Source organism: Calidris pugnax, unplaced genomic scaffold (genome assembly GCF_001431845.1).
Source record: "Calidris pugnax isolate Ruff unplaced genomic scaffold, ASM143184v1 scaffold615, whole genome shotgun sequence".
In the NCBI taxonomy this organism is placed as follows: domain Eukaryota; kingdom Metazoa; phylum Chordata; class Aves; order Charadriiformes; family Scolopacidae; genus Calidris; species Calidris pugnax.
The window spans coordinates 27,765-45,916 of record NW_015091382.1 but is presented as its reverse complement, the minus strand read 5'-3'; the positions used below and the strand labels follow the sequence as shown (position 1 = coordinate 45,916).

Genomic DNA, 18,152 nt, shown 5'->3' with positions numbered 1-18,152 from the left:
GCTGCCGGGCTCGCAGGAGGGGCTGGCCCGGTGCCGCCTTCCCGAGCAGCCCCGGCGGGCCGGGGGCTGTTACCGGCCTTGGGAGCGGTGGTGTGGCCGCAGGACGGGCCGGTTCCTCCCCGGCACCAACCACGGGAACCCGGTAAAAGCCCCGTTACAAGCTGCGCTCCGGGACAGGCTGTGCCTCCCCGTCAGGCTCCCGCCGGTGGGGCATCTACCACCCCGGAGGAACCTCAGCTGGACTGTCACGGGTCCAGGCAGGGTTGTGGAGCTGGCAGATTGAGAGAAACCCGTTAAATTAGGCATATTTACAAGTTATCTTAAGACACTTGTTTATAGGGTGTCTCACAAAGCGCAACTTTTATAGTCCTTCTCAAACCATCAACCCTAAATTTGACTTCTGCTTTTCTTAGCTGGAGGAAATCAGACAGTCATTAGGGTTAGAAAGAGGACAGGACGTTTACCCGGTGGGATTGCCCTCAGGCTCTCGGTGGCACAGGATCCCTACAACAGACTGGGCCTCTCAGGACAGAAATGTGAACAAACAGCAGGAAAAAAAGGCTCAAAGCACCTGGGGTTTGTAGGGGGCTGTTGGGATCAATCCCTTGCCCTCCGGAAGGGAGCCATACAGCTGTCCTCACTTGCCCCAGCAGGACTAAAGAGAACTTAAGGCAGTCACTGCCTGGGAAAGGTCACGGAACTGGAAAGCTTTAGAGATGAGGTGACACAGAAATACGGTAACTGCAGTTAAATTTTGGTCTGTGTTTACCAAAGTAGGTGTCAAAGTCCTCTATTGTCTTTTCTTTTTATAAATTAACTTGGGTGAACTTAGTCAGTGGAGAAAGTTGCAGAAAGTGGAAGAAATGAAGGGTCACCGTTTTTTAGGGAAGGAGGGGGATGAGCGAAGGTGTTTATTTTCTTGGCAGTCTTACACCTTTTCCTGTCACGGACAGCTGGGCTTGGGGGTTGAAAGGGAAACTCTGATTTTCTTGTTGTGCTGTCAGTACCTCTTCTGCGCTTTCTAGCAAGTGGGCTGTTAGAAGTGGGGGCTGTCCTTTCGGATTGAAACCTGCCTCCATTGAAATGCCAGGCACATAGAAAGTGACAAATGTGTCTGCTCCTGGTGCCAGGGGTCTCCTCCATGGGCCTCAGGAGTCGGGGAGGACTAGAACCCCAACTTCCTAGGTGTGCCTTCTCGTGTTGTCACTACTTACACCGAAAAAGTCCTGTATTGGTCAGTCTGAAACCAAACCTGTGGATTATTTCTAACTATTTTTAAACAAGTAAGAAAATGCAAGCTCTTGAGGCTTTCTTCTTTGTTGGATTGTTCTGTCCTTCCACTTTGAAAAAAATTAGAGATGCACTGATTGAAGAAGAGTATTTTAAACATTACTTTAGGCAAATTAATCCAACGTTGGTGCTGACTTACCCTACAGACATTTTTGTTAGCTGCTGACTCAGGGACACAGCTAGAATATGAAAACATTGGCTTGGAGTTTTGGTCTGTTAAGGTGTGGGTTCTGTGTGAAGTTTTAAATTCCAGTCATGCTTTTCCACTTGGATTGGGATTTCGGAGCAGTCCACCCATTCTAGGTAGCTTTGTCCAGCATGTTATAGGACATGGAAAACAAGGAGGCATTTTGTTGTACTTTTGTGAGCTCCCTTATAGAGTAGGTGAATAAATTCTTATTATCAGGTGTGTGTGTGTATCTTGCACGTTTCACAAATTTGGTTTGAGTGATTCTAGGACACTATGATTATAGTTATATATACAATTAGTCATGGTGATTCTAGGAGGAGCACTTCAGCTCTCTGAACAGCTCTTACCCTGGCCCGTTAGTAAACAAGCCTGTCCATGTGCTCTGTGAGGGATGCTCTGTGTTTCTCATTGTTTCTGTCTCAGTCACATGAGACATACTTGATTAGAAGTATCAGATAAACTGTTGCTTGGGATGCCTCAAAACAAAAGATGTTCAGGGCATGCTTAAAATAAAAATTGTTTGACCTTACACGAAGAAGTGCTGCTCTGATTTCATTTCATTTCACACTACTCAAGACAGTATCCTCACAGGGAATGCCAAGGCTTGGTTTTGGGGTTTTTTTTAGCAAATGATGCAGGAATGAGAAAATTTCCATTTTTTATACTGTTTTATAAACTCATCTTTAGAAGTTCCTTCAGAACAATAGTGTGTACAAAAAAAGTCCCAAGGAGGCTTTAAACACTATTTGCTCTGCGTCCCCAGTGGCCTAAGCTTCATTTTGAGTCAGGCTGAGGATAGTGTTGCAAAACAACCGAGTGAGTATGAATGGGACACTTATTTTGAGATTGAAACAAACATTTTAAGGTTAATTGTGTTAGTGTCCCTTTCTGCTTAAAACTACAAATGTTGTCATTACTGTTACATAAAGTTTCTGAAACATTTGGACCCCAGGGATTTTAAGTCTCACTTCTTTTTGATGCATTTTTGTTGGATAAGGGAAAAGCAACATGTTGGGATACTAAAGGTTAAGGTTCTGCAAATAACTTTTTTTTTTTTTTTTAAACTCAAGGCTTTCTTTGCATCTTAAAGCTGTATTCTTTCGAGTGTCTCAAATGATATTTCATACACTACTGCTTCACCAGCTACTGAAGCTGACTAAACTTCATATATAAAGAGATGTTAGTGCTTGAGAAAGGACTAACCCTGATTTGCAGAGATTTACCACTGCCAGAGAGGAAGAATACATAAGCTCGTCTGTGCCATCCAGTCTTCTGTTTCTCTTCTCATTCTTTCTCTAAGATCTCTAGTTGCCATTTGAGGTATTGTCCGGTGGGATTATACAAGGCAGTTGCCTCTGGGATGGGCTGTTGTGAGCCATGGGCTCTTGGAGGTGTTGGAGCTGAAAGGCATGGAGCCAGGCCGGGGCACATCCAGCACACTGGGTTCTAATGAAACTTCAAAGTCAAAGCTACCTGTGGTGACCACCTTGATTTTTATCACAAAGGCATTCTGACCAGCATATAGCTAGAATTTCCACCTCCCCCCAGCTTTGAAATGTCTGCAGTCTATCTTCATTTTTAAAAAATGCTCTAGTGTATGGAAATGTCTGCAGTCTATCTTCATTTTTAAAGAAATGCTCTAGTACACACTGTTTAACTTGTTGCATACTACTCTCTATAAAATACATCCTTCTTAGCTGCCTAAATGCTAGAGTACAGACTGTAGTTTCCAAAAGTTGTGGTTGTTGACTTAATGCATAGTGATTAAAGTCCTATTGATAAAATAATTACTTATTCTTTGAGTGATGGAAAGAATCTGGCAAACAGAACAAAAATGTTTTGTAACTGTTATGTCACTGTAAGAAAAGATATTTATAAAACAGTGGAACTAAGATTTTACATAATGATAGGCAAGGACATTCCTGAGTCCAAGTCCATGAACTGCGGTTAGTAATAACAAAATTCCTTTTTCTTTTGATTAATTTCCTCCTGTGAACTGATAAATTAATTGAGTATCTTTAATGTCTACTTTATGCTGTCATTTAATAGTATTTTACATATACTGAATATTGTTTTCCTTTATGCCATAGTTTTTTCTCTCTTACTATGTCTTTCAGAAAGCAGCAGGAGAGAACACTTGAAAACACATTCCTTTTATAACAAATACTTCTTTATGTATCACTGCCCTTTTTAATTTACAAGCTTTTCCAGCCCATATGATATCAAGATTCTTGGCTTTTATTCAGGCCTCATGGCTATAACTATATTCCTTTCAGAATGGTCCAAAATGTAATGTGTCATTATCTGGCCAAATTGCAAGTAATATAAAATTATGACTTGTTAACTGCCTTGTCTCCTGACTGGTGTATTCAATAATCTGCTAAACAAGTACAACTGAAGCTATTGGTTATGACATGGAAGCATTGTTCTTGGATATCCAGAGGGAAGTGTAACACAAGTACAACTGAAGCTATTGGTTATGACATGGAAGCATTGTTCTCGGATATCCAGAGGGAAGTGTAACTCTCTTCTCTGTCAATTACTTCAGTGCTCATAACACTACAGCAAACAGGAATGCTGCATTCCCAGCACACAGGGATTCCTCATTCTCTAGAAATTTTGTAGGGAAAGAATTGACTGGAGCGGTTCATCCTAACTGCTCTGCATATGAGTATCACTTTACATTGAAATACATTGCTGTACAGATGCTAGTTTTGTTGCTTTGGGCAAAAACTGTGCAGATTAAGTTGCAAGATTATTTCAGTCAGTCTTTTTAGGAGCAAGTGCTGTGATTTGCCAGTATACAGAAATATATATTTGCCATTTGAGATGACAGGCCTTAGACACAGTTACCTGGTTAAGAATCATTTAGCACAGTCTTTGCGTACAACACTTCACTATCAGGAAATTTTATGGAAGCTGCTACACTTTGAAGAATTGATAGCACAAAAGTGACATTTCTATCTTTGTAAAGGAAGATATCGGCTGTAGGATGTACTTAGTTGCTGCTTCATAAGCAAAAGTAAACCTGAACTCCCATGGTACTTTAGAAGAATCAGGAAAGTACTTAATAAATTCTGTAGGAAGTAAGGGAGGGAGAAATTTTTTATCATGTCTTGAGGCCATTTGTTAAGCATTAACCTTTGATAAACAATATGTTTATCAATGCAAGAAGAGTCCACATCAAACCATTTGATAATACTCGGTTACTGTGCTCTTTGGTCAACCTGTCACTCACCATTCTCAACACTTTGTCTGTTTCTATAGTCGAAAGTCTGCTTTCTTTAAGCCTAATCAGACATCCCAGAATGATCTTCCAAAATCCCACCATAAATTCTACCACGTTATGCTTTCTTCCTTATTTGAACTGAAACATTCCATGTTCCAATTTTTCTCTGGTGTCTCTCACCCTCCTGTCACGTGCCACTGTGAAGAGCTTGGCTCAGTCATCTCGATAACCTCCTCGTAGGTACGGGACAGGGCATCTCAAACCCCTCTCCTGTGCTGAGGCCATTTCCCTCAGACTCTTCTCACAGGGTACATACTCTGATTGCCTGACCATCTTGATGGCCCTCCACGGAACTTGTGCCAATTCTTCAATGTCTTTCTTGTACAGGGGGCTCAAAACTGCACACTGTATTTCAGTTGGAATCTAGTAAGTGGGAAATAGAGGGGAAATAATCACCTCTTGATTGACTGGCTTTGCTCCTGTCAATAGAGCTCAGGATGCTGCTAGCACACACTGCTGGCTCCTGTCCAGCTTGCTGTCTGTGAAGACCCTCAGGGCCTTTCCAGCACAGCTGCTCCCCAGCCACTGCATCCTTACTGGGGGTGAACGACACAGGCTCCCCACATACTCCTTCCCAACAGGAAAAGATGAAAAAGCAAATATGAAAAGGTGTTCAAGACTTTTGTCTAATGTACTTATGGAAAGCTCCCGTTCTGCAGTGATTATATGGAATCATGAAAAATCTTACAGGAGTTAATAGTTGCTATTCAGTACCAGCCAGTGCTAAGGGCTCTGCCATCCAAAAAATTCAAAGCTAAAAGCAGATCAAAATAACCAGCTTTTGTAAGTAAATGGGCATTCAATAGTGAAACAATCAGCACAAGAAAGGTGGCTCCTTGTTTTGTTCACTTAGGGTAATTCTGTCATATTCCTCCTGAACAATGGGTATTTATTCTCTGTTCTTTATCCTGTCCTCGTTTGTTACTAGAGATGGTCCCCCTGAAGGCTTCCTACCAAGCTCTTATTTCATAGGTGGTTTTTCTTAGTATCCTCACATGAATTTCACACAATTCTCCAGCAATCCAAACTTCTCTCTTTCTTTTCTTAAAATTGTTGCCAAAGTAATTGCAAAATCAGAAATTGCTTAAAAAGGTTACTAAGTGATAGACATGACTTCCATCACAGTATTTACAAAGCCAAAGCACTTAAATTGAGGAAATAAATAATTAAGAACTTGGTGTCATATACTGCATATGTGATACACTTACACAACACAAACGAGTATATAATCGTATCTGTTTTTGTAACCTGTGGCTATTATACAGTCCATTTGGTATACTTGTAAATATAGTTCAACAGAGAGACTATATAAATTCTTTACTGTAAAATGGTGGTTTTAAATTACAGTTGTGATTGGTATTTATATATAGTTGTCAAGTTTCTTTTTCCATATAATTGTCTGAAATGTATCTCTGTACACTTACCGGAGAAAACAGTGCTTACTTAGGATCAGAACTGGTATTTTTGTAATGACTTAAATTATTTCTTTTTAATCATACATCAGACTGATTCATGCAATACAGAAATATTTTTCTTAGGGGTTTTCTAAAGATGCTGTCAAGCAAATTAGCTATATTTTAGGAATACATCTTGCTTTAAATTAAGTAATCTGGCTCGTAATACTTGCATACTCTGTGTGTGTCTCTTAATGATATAAAATAAGAAAGTTATTAAAACCCCAGTGTTACAGGACAGGTTTTCAAGCTTCCAAATTGAAAGAAGCAAGTTGTTATTAGACCCCCCAGAAGTACTTTTGCACACTGAGTGCACCTCAAGGCAGCCTGATTCGTACTAGCTGAAGCTGCCACCTCTGCAGAGGTCCACCAGAGGACACTGACCATGGACTCCTTGCTTGGCTTCAGCTGAGGTTACGGGATCGGTTCACACCCACCTTCAGCAACCAAGTTAAACTGAAGGGCTGTATTCAAAACTGGTTCAAGACAACTTTGTCACTGCTCTAAAGGACTGTCACACCTTCCCCACTGCGATGTCTGCAGGCTTTCAGTACCATGGGGGTGTGTAATCGGTGGTAACCCTTCAAACTAAAGGAAAACCCCTCTTTTTCAGTTATATCAGTGAATTAAGCCATATGGTGACTCAGGTTAACAGGTGCTAGTTTCAGTGCTGGGACAGGGCAAGGCTGCATGGCAAGTCTTTGATGACAGTATTGTCCCAGTTTGGCTTAAGAAAGTCATTAAACCATGCCCATATTTGACTGACTTTCCCTGAAACAGAGAGTGAGCACTTAACTGGCTCCTTCTGCCAGGAGAAGCGATGGGAACAGTGACAAACAGGTGTGTTGGTGTATATATGTTTGCAAAGAAAGTATGTGCTTATGGGTCTAATACATCCTGCAGTCTCAGCAATGAAAGCAAAACCACACCAAACTGAAGGGCACGTAAAAAGCTAAACAATTCTGAGTCCATACACAAAAGAGGAGGACAAGTAGGGGAGCATGAACTTCAAAAGCCTAAGGCAAAGAGCTTACCTGGAGGATGTGGGATGGGAGGAAGCCTGCTTTGTGAGCTCCTGAGAAGGTCAAACCCGTGGTCTGTGCTGTTCCAGCAGGACACTCGGGGCTTCAGCAACTTTGTACCTTCAGTCCTGTGAACACACAGACATAAATGGTTGAGTAAAAAAATGTGTGTGGGTGCTGTGAGATCTCACTGGTGACATTTTGAGGCTGTTCTATTGCTATCAAATAGCTGTGGAAACTGGGGAGGACCAAAGAAAGGCAAATATAGTACTCATCTTCAGAAAGGGCAAGACATCCTGGGAACTACGGGCTGGTCCCTGGGAATATCATGGAGCAATTTTTCCTGGAAGAATTATGTTTTGACCCCACTTTGAGCAGGCAGTTGGCTTTGTCACCTCCCAAAATCTGTCCCAACCTCAATGATTCTGTGATTCTACGGAATATACTTAGACAGAAGTTTTCAAAACCCCATATACAGCACAAGACCCAAGACTGGCTTGCTCAGTCACTCTGCAGATAAATCACTATTATTTATACCATGTAAGAAGTGTAAACTAAAACAAATGATTTTTTTTAATTTAAAAAGTTTATAATTCTTCTGTATGCACAGAATCTCTCAGACCTCTCCCTAGAGTTGGGTAATCATCATTAGCCTTGTTTTGCACTTGACCTAATCAAGTACTGAGATTTAAAACTACGTAATAGGCACAAAGGTCTCGTGGGAGACTTGAGTACAGAGATCATCATACATAAACCTGCCATGAACTTCCTTGTCTCCAGTAGCTGTTGACGGCTCTAAATCATTATCTGTTCCATTAACAATCATTGCTTTGTGGTTTTCTGAGTCCATTACAGTCCCTTCCCCTTCTCTGAGAAAACTCTTTACCAGGACTGAGAAGTACTTTTTCATTGGATTGATTCCTTTTAAACTGTACATTTGGGATCTAAATGCTTGGTTAGCACAGGGAAGCATTCTGATCAGTAAAGCCTTTCCCAAAGTGAAAGCTGCTGCTCAAACATGCAGCAGTCAGAAGATACAAACAAAGTATTAATGTGCAAACTAAACAAATGGAAAGATGATTCCATATTATTCCGTATAAAATATCACTGGTGCACTGTGTTAAGTTGTCGTCAGCTCTTTTAAACCAAAGATTTTCAGAGAGAGGGGAAGTAATAAAAAACATGTCCACAATATGGGAAGATTAAAAAACCCAGGAGTATTTGCTTATGTCCTGTCTCAGTTAAAAGGAGATGCAGAATATAAGGAATGGCACAAAAAGACAAGCAGTGGTTTCTCCTTTATCACTTGGGGATAGAAAAGTGAAAGTGCAACAGAAGGACAGAAAATACAAAATTTATAAACAGACATTCTTTGATTTCATTGCTGCTATATATTGAAGCCAAGAGCTTTGAAAGATTCAAAAAGGATTAGAGATTTATATGGAGGAGAAGAACATCCACAGTTACTTTAGATTAAAACCTCCTGGAATATAAGCCATCATGTTCCAGGACATTAGACAACCTATAAAACAAGAGGATTTAAAAAGAAATTTTCCTTGGGAGCAAAATACTGTGTTTGTCCACCCTGAGTTAGTTGGCTTCTTCCCCTGGAACATCTAGTATTGGGAGCTCAAACCAACTAAACTCACAGCTCTTATGCGGCTGGATTTAGGCAAAAGTATGTAAGCTAAGGATTTCTTCTTCCTGCCCAGGTACCACCTAAAAAAGGACAGGTGACTAGACTGACTAGATCTTTGACTGACTTTATTGAAACCTAGAATTGCTGGCATTTCTGTTATACATTATTTTATACATTTTATGTATTCTGTAGCTATTCTTTTAATTGTCTTACATTTCCTTATAAAAGAGCATCAGTGCCCTCTGATGATACTACCACATCCTACCCAGGTTGTTACTGCCTCTGTAGCAGAACTGGCAAGACCACGTCAGTAACACAGACAATATGCCAGCGAAAACCCACCTGTAGTTTCAGTGACACACCAGTCAATGAACTGGAGGTGGCTTGGCTCAGGGCTAACATCTTGTTTTGTGCTAACTCCGCTAGAGAAGGTGACAGAGGGGTAGGGCTGGACACACAAGTAATAATTTAATAATCTGCCACAAAAGGATGCATCAGAGCTCACCTGTATGAACCTAGAGCATCTCAATTAATACAAATATAAACGTTGAGCAGCCAAGTGAGAAAAGGTTCTCCATTATTATCCTTAAATCATGAACAAAAGGCTAGAAAAACACGATGCCAGAATGTATTAAGTATAAGGGAGATTGATAACAACTCTATTGAATCGAGTCCTGTCTTTTGATTCAGGAAAGCTTGCTGGCCAAGTGTCTCACTGTATGCTTTGTTGTATATAGTTGCAGATCTGGGACACGGCTGGCCAGGAGAGATTCCGAACTATCACACAGAGTTATTACCGCAGCGCCAACGGAGCAATCCTAGCCTATGACATCAGCAAGAGAGGCTCCTTCCTGTCCATTCCTCGCTGGATCGAGGATGTGAGAAAGTATGCCGGTTCCAACATAGTACAATTACTGATTGGTGAGTTAAAAATATTAATACCAAGCACTACAGGTGACAGTACAATGTCATTAGTTGCAATAGTTGTATAAGACGGTTAGAAATTTTATTTTTGGTTGAAGTAAGATGTATGTAATAGATCTGATTAAAAAAATATATTGGGAAAATTTCCAGTTAGAAAGTTCTGATTCATCAAAACAGAAACGTTTTGCTTTGATTGACTTCCATTAAATAGCAGACAGCTTTGTATCAGCACCAGCTTTGACTCCTTTGCGTCTCACCTCATGGAGAACTGGGTACCCAGAATTTGTAGGTTCTGAGGCACAGCTGCTGTGGAGCTGTTCTCATGATGAGGATCATAAGGGTTCCAGGGCCCAGAGAAGCTCCATCGTATCAAGCTGATGCGTTTTGCCGAACTGGGACACCCACATACTTCAGCAGATGGGGGATTTCAGAAGGACTTCAGGGCAATCGGGGTTTGTCATTTCTCTGCTGGAAGTTCTGCTTCCCAGCCCCAATGTTTCCGACTCAGATGTGGCTCTTGGGGCCTGTAGATCCACTAATACAACATCAGTACTGTTCTAGATTTCCCTAGGTACCACCAGACTGCTTTTGTTTTCACAAAATGGTTTTAGCTTTCATTTCTAGCCCATTTTTCTTCTTTTAACCCAGCACTCTTCAGTTACTGACCTTTTCTGTTCTCTCTCTGAGTCATACAGAAATACAGGTTGGGAGGGCCGTAGGAGGTTATCTAGTCCAACCTCCTGCTCAAATTGAGGCTGATGTCAGGTGGGTCAGGGCCTTTTCAGTCAAATTTTGAAAATCTCCAAGAATGGAAATTCTGCAGCTTCTCTGGGCAACCTGAGAACCTCCTGCTAAATACTTATTTTGACATAAATAGCCATTATAAAGTACTCTGGTGTTTCTTTTTCTTCCAGGAAACAAGTCTGACCTAAGTGACCTTCGAGAGGTTCAGCTGGAAGAAGCTCAGAGTCTGGCTGAACACTACGATAATATCATCTGTGCCATAGAGACCTCTGCGAAAGACTCCAGCAATGTGGAGGAGGCTTTTGTGAAGATGGCTACAGAGCTCATGATGAGGCACGGAGGCCCCATGTTCAGTGAGAAGAATACTGACAGCATCAAGCTTGACAGCAAAGACGTTGTAGAAGGCTGGGGGTGTGGTTGCTGATATGAGCTAGGTGATATCCCTAACTTTACTGGAATTTAGATGGTGCTTCACCCTAATGCTGAGTAGCATGGTAGCCATATTCTCCTCCTCCTGTGAAACCAGCAATTTTGTAGAAGCTAGACACAATCCTGTTTGCTTTGGTGTCTTATTTTTAAAAAGGGACTCTTGAGAGGTAGTCCTAAAAGTCAAACCCTCTGAAAAACTTACTCAACGTTTGTCCCCTCCATTTCTTTTCCATAACCTTCATACGAGTTACAAAAGTGGAGGAAACAAATTTGAACTGGTGACGTGGGGTGGGGAGACAGACGGTTGGGGAGGAGACTGATGCACACCCGAAGTTTAGCAAGGGACTGTTGGCAAAGAAGGTCCCGTTTGGAACAGGCAGTCTTGAGAGTGTCTCTTTAAATCCTCAGCACTCCACCAGTGACCAGAAAGTGACAGTGTCTTTGATAAAGGTATTACAATACCCAGCATTTTGATTACAGGACCAAATAGCAGTCGCCTGTCCTAGGGCATATGGATTGCTAGTTAGTACTGGAACAGGCCCAAGTGGGGAAACCTTCTCTCAGGTTTTGTTGCAATTATTTTAAGTTATCATTTTAACAAAAAGCAAAAATCAGCCCGAGCAATATCACATGACTTGCTGTCAAGCAGGATTGGACCAGTTGTAGTTATTTTAAATACAGCCTTGAGGAGAGGGTAGATGCATTTCATTTGTTATTGTTTGCACAGTGATAGCTCCCTTTTCCAAGCGGGTATCATTGAGTTTTTGCCCTCAGGTCTCTTAATCTCATTCCACAACTCAAGACCTGCACCACTGGAAACAGGAACTGGAGAAACCTTGAACTGACTGGTAGCCATGATCTCCTGCTGTGTGCCTAATGGTCATATACAGGGTTCATTCTGGTCATACATTTGACATTATGTTACTGGAGTGTTTATTCCTTAGGTGGCATAAGGGAATTTGGGGTTTGGCTTGTTGGGTTTTTTTAAAAACCATCTCTTTAAATACAATCTGGGCATACACTGGGAAAGAAGACCTCAGAATAGCTGAAAACTGCATGTGTTGCAACTTCTTGGTTGCAAGAAACAAGAGTCTTTTTGAGTGATTCCTTCCCAACTTTGTACTCAACTGCTTCCCTCTCCCTATCACGAGTTACCAGCTGCTTTTCATTTTTTGAAGACATTCAGCAGGAAAAGTCTTTCACTGTTGATCAAAAGTCTCCATTGTTAGGTAAAACAGATCTCATAATTCAACTGCACATAGCTGTCTTTCAGATTCAGCTCTGTATTCTATGTTGTAGATGCAGTTGAAGTACTGATGGCAGCAGTCCTCTCTGGATTTACTCTCAAGCACTTACAAAAATGGATTTGCAAAGGGAGCAGAAGCAGGATTATTTTTAACTCCGCAGTTAAAGCAAAGGTGTTCAGAGGTGACAAGTGATTTTTGCAATCCTGATACTTTGAAGGGGCTCATTTTCAGAGAGCACCCGCTTAAAGTGAAGTCACTTGTCCCTTTTGAAAATCTTGATCAAAAAGGACCCAGATTGGTTTGCCACTAGGGCTACACAGGTTTTAGCCATTCAGCATATCCAGTATCAAGAAAATCAGTAAGATTTAAGAAAGGGCTAATGGATCTTAATTTCAATACTGTTCATCTTCCTAAAGAAAATACTAAACCATTCTCTGGTCTTTCTGGGTTTTTTTTAAACTATGAGGTAGATCATTAAGGAGTTACATATGCTTTGTAGCCTGTTTGCTAATCTAAGGGGTTAGTTTTCAAGTTTTATAGTTGTAAGAGTGAAAAGGGCCTTAAGTTTTTCAATTAGTATAGTTTTCACAATTTTAATGTTTTATATGGAAGAGCAGGTTGAGCTGTAGTACTCAGCAGTATTTTTGGATAGTTTTCCAGGACATTCCCACCTCTCCCACATCCAAAGATAACAGGCAATGAGTGTCTAGCAGCAGCTAGACACTGAAAATGAAAATTGTCCAAACTCTAGATCTGTTAGTGTTTAGCAAACCCTGTATTCCACTCCCAGGGGGAACTACAAAGACAGTCCAAGTTAAAACTCAGTCCTGATGACTATTTTTCCTCCTGGTTAGATGGTCCTTAAGATACAGAATACTAGCAAGCATTTGACTTCATGTCATGCTGTATTCTAGTTGACATCTGTAGGTCTCAGCCCTGCAGTTCTGCACGCCTGAACACGGACCCTCAGATAAGCTCAGCCTCCCGCTATTTGCAGGATTAGTGCCAAATTATTTAAGCCATGCTGAGAGAAACTCACACACGTTTAAGAACAGTATTGCTACTACTCAGATTGAACTCAGTAGTTTACAGAGTAACTCATCTTAAAACTGGAGCAAGATGCAAAATGAACATAAATCCTGCTTCCAATGCAGTGAGTGAATGATTGTATTTTTTACAGTAGATGGAGAAATGAGGAATTATTGATCCATTTCCTTTTAAGGTTTGTTTAGTAAACAAGTAGAATTAGAGCAAGCACTATACTTCCCTTAGGATTTGCCCCCATTTATCTGTTAAGCTAGCCTTGAAGGTTGAGACTCTGTCTGCAGGTTCTCTTTCAGTCAGAAAACATGAAATACAGCATCAGTGAGTTTTCACTGTATTTTCAGTTACGGCTTTAACTCAGCTTTGTCCTCTAACTCTTGGCTTTTCTATGTGGTAACAAGTATAATACAAGTTTGCATGCCCTACCTAACTGAGCAAAAGGGAACCAGGAGGACCTGGTTTATTTTTTTCAGGTTAGTGATAGATGTGAATGACAGTGCTTGGGCTGTCAGTAAAAGGCTATTTCAATTACCAAGCCCTTTCTTTGTCTATTAGTAATAGCACAGTAGTCACTAGACTGATAGCTCCTTGACCAGAAAGAAATTAAACAGTAAATGTAACTTAGAGCTTTTCACTCCCCTTCTGAAGACTTTTATTAAACTTGTAATTCACACACTTTAGCTATGTAATTCAAATATTAGGAAGACAAGCCTGTTGGTTTAATTCCATTAATCCTATTGAAACTAAAAGGATACCTGGGTGAAGAGAGCGAGTAGCAATAAACCTGAGATTTGTGGGTAAAAACCTCCGTTTCAAATCCTAGGTTACAAATGTGCACTCACGTACGTCTAGTGAATAATTCAGTAGTGCACAATCAGAGTTCCCAACATAAACATTTGCCAAGAAACCTGTTTACTGGCAGTTGAACATTAACAAGACTATGGTGCAGTAATTGCTTTTAAGCAGATCTCCTTGGCTGACCATGTATTTGCATTAGTATTTATCATTTATTTTTGGCAGTACCCAAAGTGTGCTAAATATTACAAAAACACAGAGGGGGGCATCGATCCCTGCCTTGTAACACTTAGGAGTGGAATGCAGAGGCAAATACTGAAATGAAATCGTCAGCAGAATGTGGTTTCCAGGAGCGTGGGCATTGTTATCTTTTGTATTGACTTTGATTTAAGCTAATTTTATCTCTAGTTACTCATTCAGTCCATCACCATGGATGGAACTTGTACAAATATTTATAATTATGCAAATATAATGCCAAATAACTGTCAGCCCAGAAACCTGCTAAAATTTGCTTTGAAAAAAAAAAAATTAAACCACTTAATAACGAGGAAAAGTCCTAATGATTTTCTCACTATACTGCAAAGCAGGTCACTTCTTGGGGAGAAAAACTACAAAACTAAGTGAAGCCCAGATGATAGATTTCTATGAACTTCATGAAAAGTGGAGCTCTTGCTCAGTTTTTTCCTTGCCTTTTAAAAAGATCGTATTTATTTGAAGAACAGAGCTGATAGTCACATCCAATATACATGCATTATTGCAGTAGGACATTACATTATGTATGCACTGACACAGTGGCACCCTTAAGTAACATTAAAGCCTTGCCTTGATTTGCCCCAGTATATATTGTCCCACCAGAATTCCCACCTTCATTATTTAATCTCATAGTCCCAGCCAGTTGACCATTTGAATGTCTTTTGCCATCTCATGCCAGTCCTGAGGTTACTGGGAGGTAATAACATTATTAGTTTCTCTTCATAGGATTGTTTTACTCAATGTTATAATGTGTCTCTTTAAATCAAGATGAATTTATATGTTATTTCATTAATAGAAATTGTTTATCTTTACCCATCCTGCTTCCAAAACATTTATAAATTAACAGACCACTGAAGTTTATCCTATTGCATTATTTTGTGTAAACAGCGTGCTGGAGAAAAATGAAGTGAGAACAATACATTTCTTTGTGAAACTGAAAAATAAAATTACTCTCCTTTTGGTATCTTCCAGCCTTGGAGAGTGCTCAGTTTAACCCCTGTCAGTCATTCTCTGTGGAGACCTCAGAGAAACAAGCCAGGTTACAGGCAGAGTGTGCAACCAGTGAACAGGGAAAATCCAAGGAAATGGGAGCGAATTATATACTCTTTTGTGAAGAGGTGGTTCTTGCATGACTCACTTTGCCCCAGTAGCTGATAATGACCATGTAGCTTGTATTCCCACCCTTGTGGTACAAGAAGTGACACAATTAAAGAGCAAAAGATCCAAGGACATGAACAGTTATTGGCGGAATTGAAAGGAAATGAATCCCAAAGTTTAGACTAATCACCCTAACCCACTTAATTACCCTTTCTCAAATGGCATTAGGTTGTTCCATGGACTAAAAGGCATTCTAGATTTACAAGTTTGGCAATAAAAGATGCCCCATTGTTAACCCATGTAGATTAATAGCTACATTTTATTACAGTTGTATGAAGTATAGTGACTTCAGAGTCCCAGAGCAGAGTCCTTTATAATGGGGCTGTTCTCAGATTTGACAATTTTTTTCCACGCTATAAGAAGAGATTCATAGATCTGGGGAAATACTGTCTCAGTTTTATTTTTGTAGTATCTTTTGGTGCTGATCATCCCAGTAAAATTTCAGTTAGAGAACCAGCCTCCTGGGTATCTTAGTTTTTACTGGTTAGATAATGTTAGATTTCTTTTAACTCTATTGAATTGGGTTATAAAGCTATTTGAAGCAGCAAAAATTCTCAGATGAAAGCATTTCATTGCAATCCCCACTGCATACTTTAGAAAAAAACCCCAGACTATTCCACAACTAGACATTCTGATTTCCAGCACAAGTTGAGCCCTCTGTGCCTTTTTTATCATTTCATTTTGGTTTACTCGGAAAAGAGCGGGATTACAAAATCAAAACAAACAAACCGACCCAAATGTATATTTGCTGTCCATGGAACTGCTGCCAGAGGTTAGATAAAAATAGCCAGCATGGTCTCCTATCCTGATCTTTAATAGCATTGTTTTAATATGACTGAAAAATGTTAAAGTGCACTTTATAAATAATTATTTGAAGTACGAAAGGGTAGTGATTTTTTTTCTATGTCTTTTCTTAAGAAGGATTTCTATTACTTGAATACTGATAAAGGCAGTTACCTGTATTATATTCATAACTTTAGGTGTCACTGAAGACAAACCGTGTCAACAACTGCCTTGTTTCTCGCATATGAGTCAGTGAAAAACAAGTGAACAGAGTAACTTCACAAGAATAAAAGTGAAGCCTGAGTAACAATCAGGGAAGGAAAAACAAGTGAACAGAGTAACTTCACAAGAGTAAGTGAAGCCTGAGTAACAGTCAAGGAAGATTTTCTATTTAATCTGATTAAATATGGTAGGTTTAATGAATGCTTACTCAGTTCAAAGAAAATAGTTTCCTTCCCAAAGGCAAAATAATACGTTACGGGTTTTCCTGTTTGCTTTTTGCACAACAGAAGTTTGACTGCTGTCTATGCTGAACAAGAGCAGACTGCTAAACTAGTTAAGTGTATGGTAACAGAACAGTTTATAACATTTGGAGAACTGTTATATCGGCTTAAAGCTGTATTTAGAATCTGTTCCTTCCATTATGAGGTAAAAGTATGCCTCTCTCCTTCAGGACACCATTTGAAAAACTTTAGAAGGCCAGGTACTATCCAGGATCATAAATTAATAAAAATTTATTTAGGCACTCTGTATCATTGAAAAAAGTTACTTTCCATGTTTCTTCTGCAAGATTACTTCGATTGAGTTATTTCCAATTCGATTATACAACTGAACTGCTAACAGTGATTTCTACTTACTTTCAGCCTCAAACATAGGAAGATTAATCCTCAGTTTTCTGCTATCACAAAGCCCTGAAGGGCCATCAGAAAGACTATAGCAGCAGGTTTTTGCACATGTATAGCTATCAATCTCCTGCTCCTGTGACAGTTATTTAATATCTGGAATGTGTGTATATAGTAAACTGTACTCTGAAATCAATCAAGTCCAGCTTCGTCACTGTAACAGGCAGTAGTACCCGAGTAGGTAGTATAGATCAGGGTGAGGTATTAGGTAGGTACAGCAGCTTCACAAAGCTGCTTCTATTTAAGCCACTTCTGTCTGAGGCTTACCTAGCTCATTCAAAATTTGTTATTACAGCTAAATTACAAATATTTTCTTTTCCTTTCATCATAAACATAACATTAAAAAAATCCTAGATGTATATCTTTTAATTTTAAAGCATAGAGTAGGATACTAAGAACAGCAGTCACCTACTTTAAGCCTTATTAGAACATACACCTTATCTTTGACTACTCTGTAGAAGTTTAAACCTTAATTGCCCCATAAACTCACTCAGTACACACTATTCAGATGTAATAGTGAGCTGAAAGATCCAAGTTTCTGTAAATTTTAGCTTAGAGGAAGTACCTTACATATGACCTCAGTTGTGGCACCCTAGCAGTTATGATTTCTAATTGTTCAATCAATATAAAAAAACCTTATGATGCAAAGATTATCTTCTCAAGATAACAGCAGAATAAAACATTAAACTTAGAAAGAGTCTTTTTAAGGCACCTGACCAACACAATCTGTATACTTCCAAAAGCCAGTGTCTTTTCAGTAACTGCTAAGTAGCAGCCTGTTACACTGCACTGTGCTGTAGAACACACAACCATCAACCCCCCTTTGTCTGCAATAAACTCTATGAGCAATATAAACTCATATGAAGATGAGAGGGATTTTGGGTATCTAAACTATTGCATTTGAAAACAAGGGTATGAAAGATTGTCCTTTGGACATGCAAACTTGTCTTGACAATTTGAAGGTACTTTTAAAAAAGCAAGTTAAGAGCT

General features: G+C 39.8%; 1 protein-coding gene across 1 annotated transcript; it reads left to right on the top strand.

Annotated features, from left to right (window-relative positions):
• The first annotated feature begins 7,224 nt into the window (after positions 1-7,224).
• On the top strand, positions 7,225-16,361 carry LOC106899506 (ras-related protein Rab-43-like). Its single transcript, XM_014961375.1, has 3 exons — positions 7,225-7,290; positions 9,622-9,805; positions 10,723-16,361. The coding sequence occupies exons 1-3, from the start codon at positions 7,225-7,227 to the stop codon at positions 10,974-10,976; spliced, it is 504 nt and encodes a 167-aa protein (XP_014816861.1). The 3' UTR covers positions 10,977-16,361.
• Positions 16,362-18,152: the final 1,791 nt, after the last annotated feature.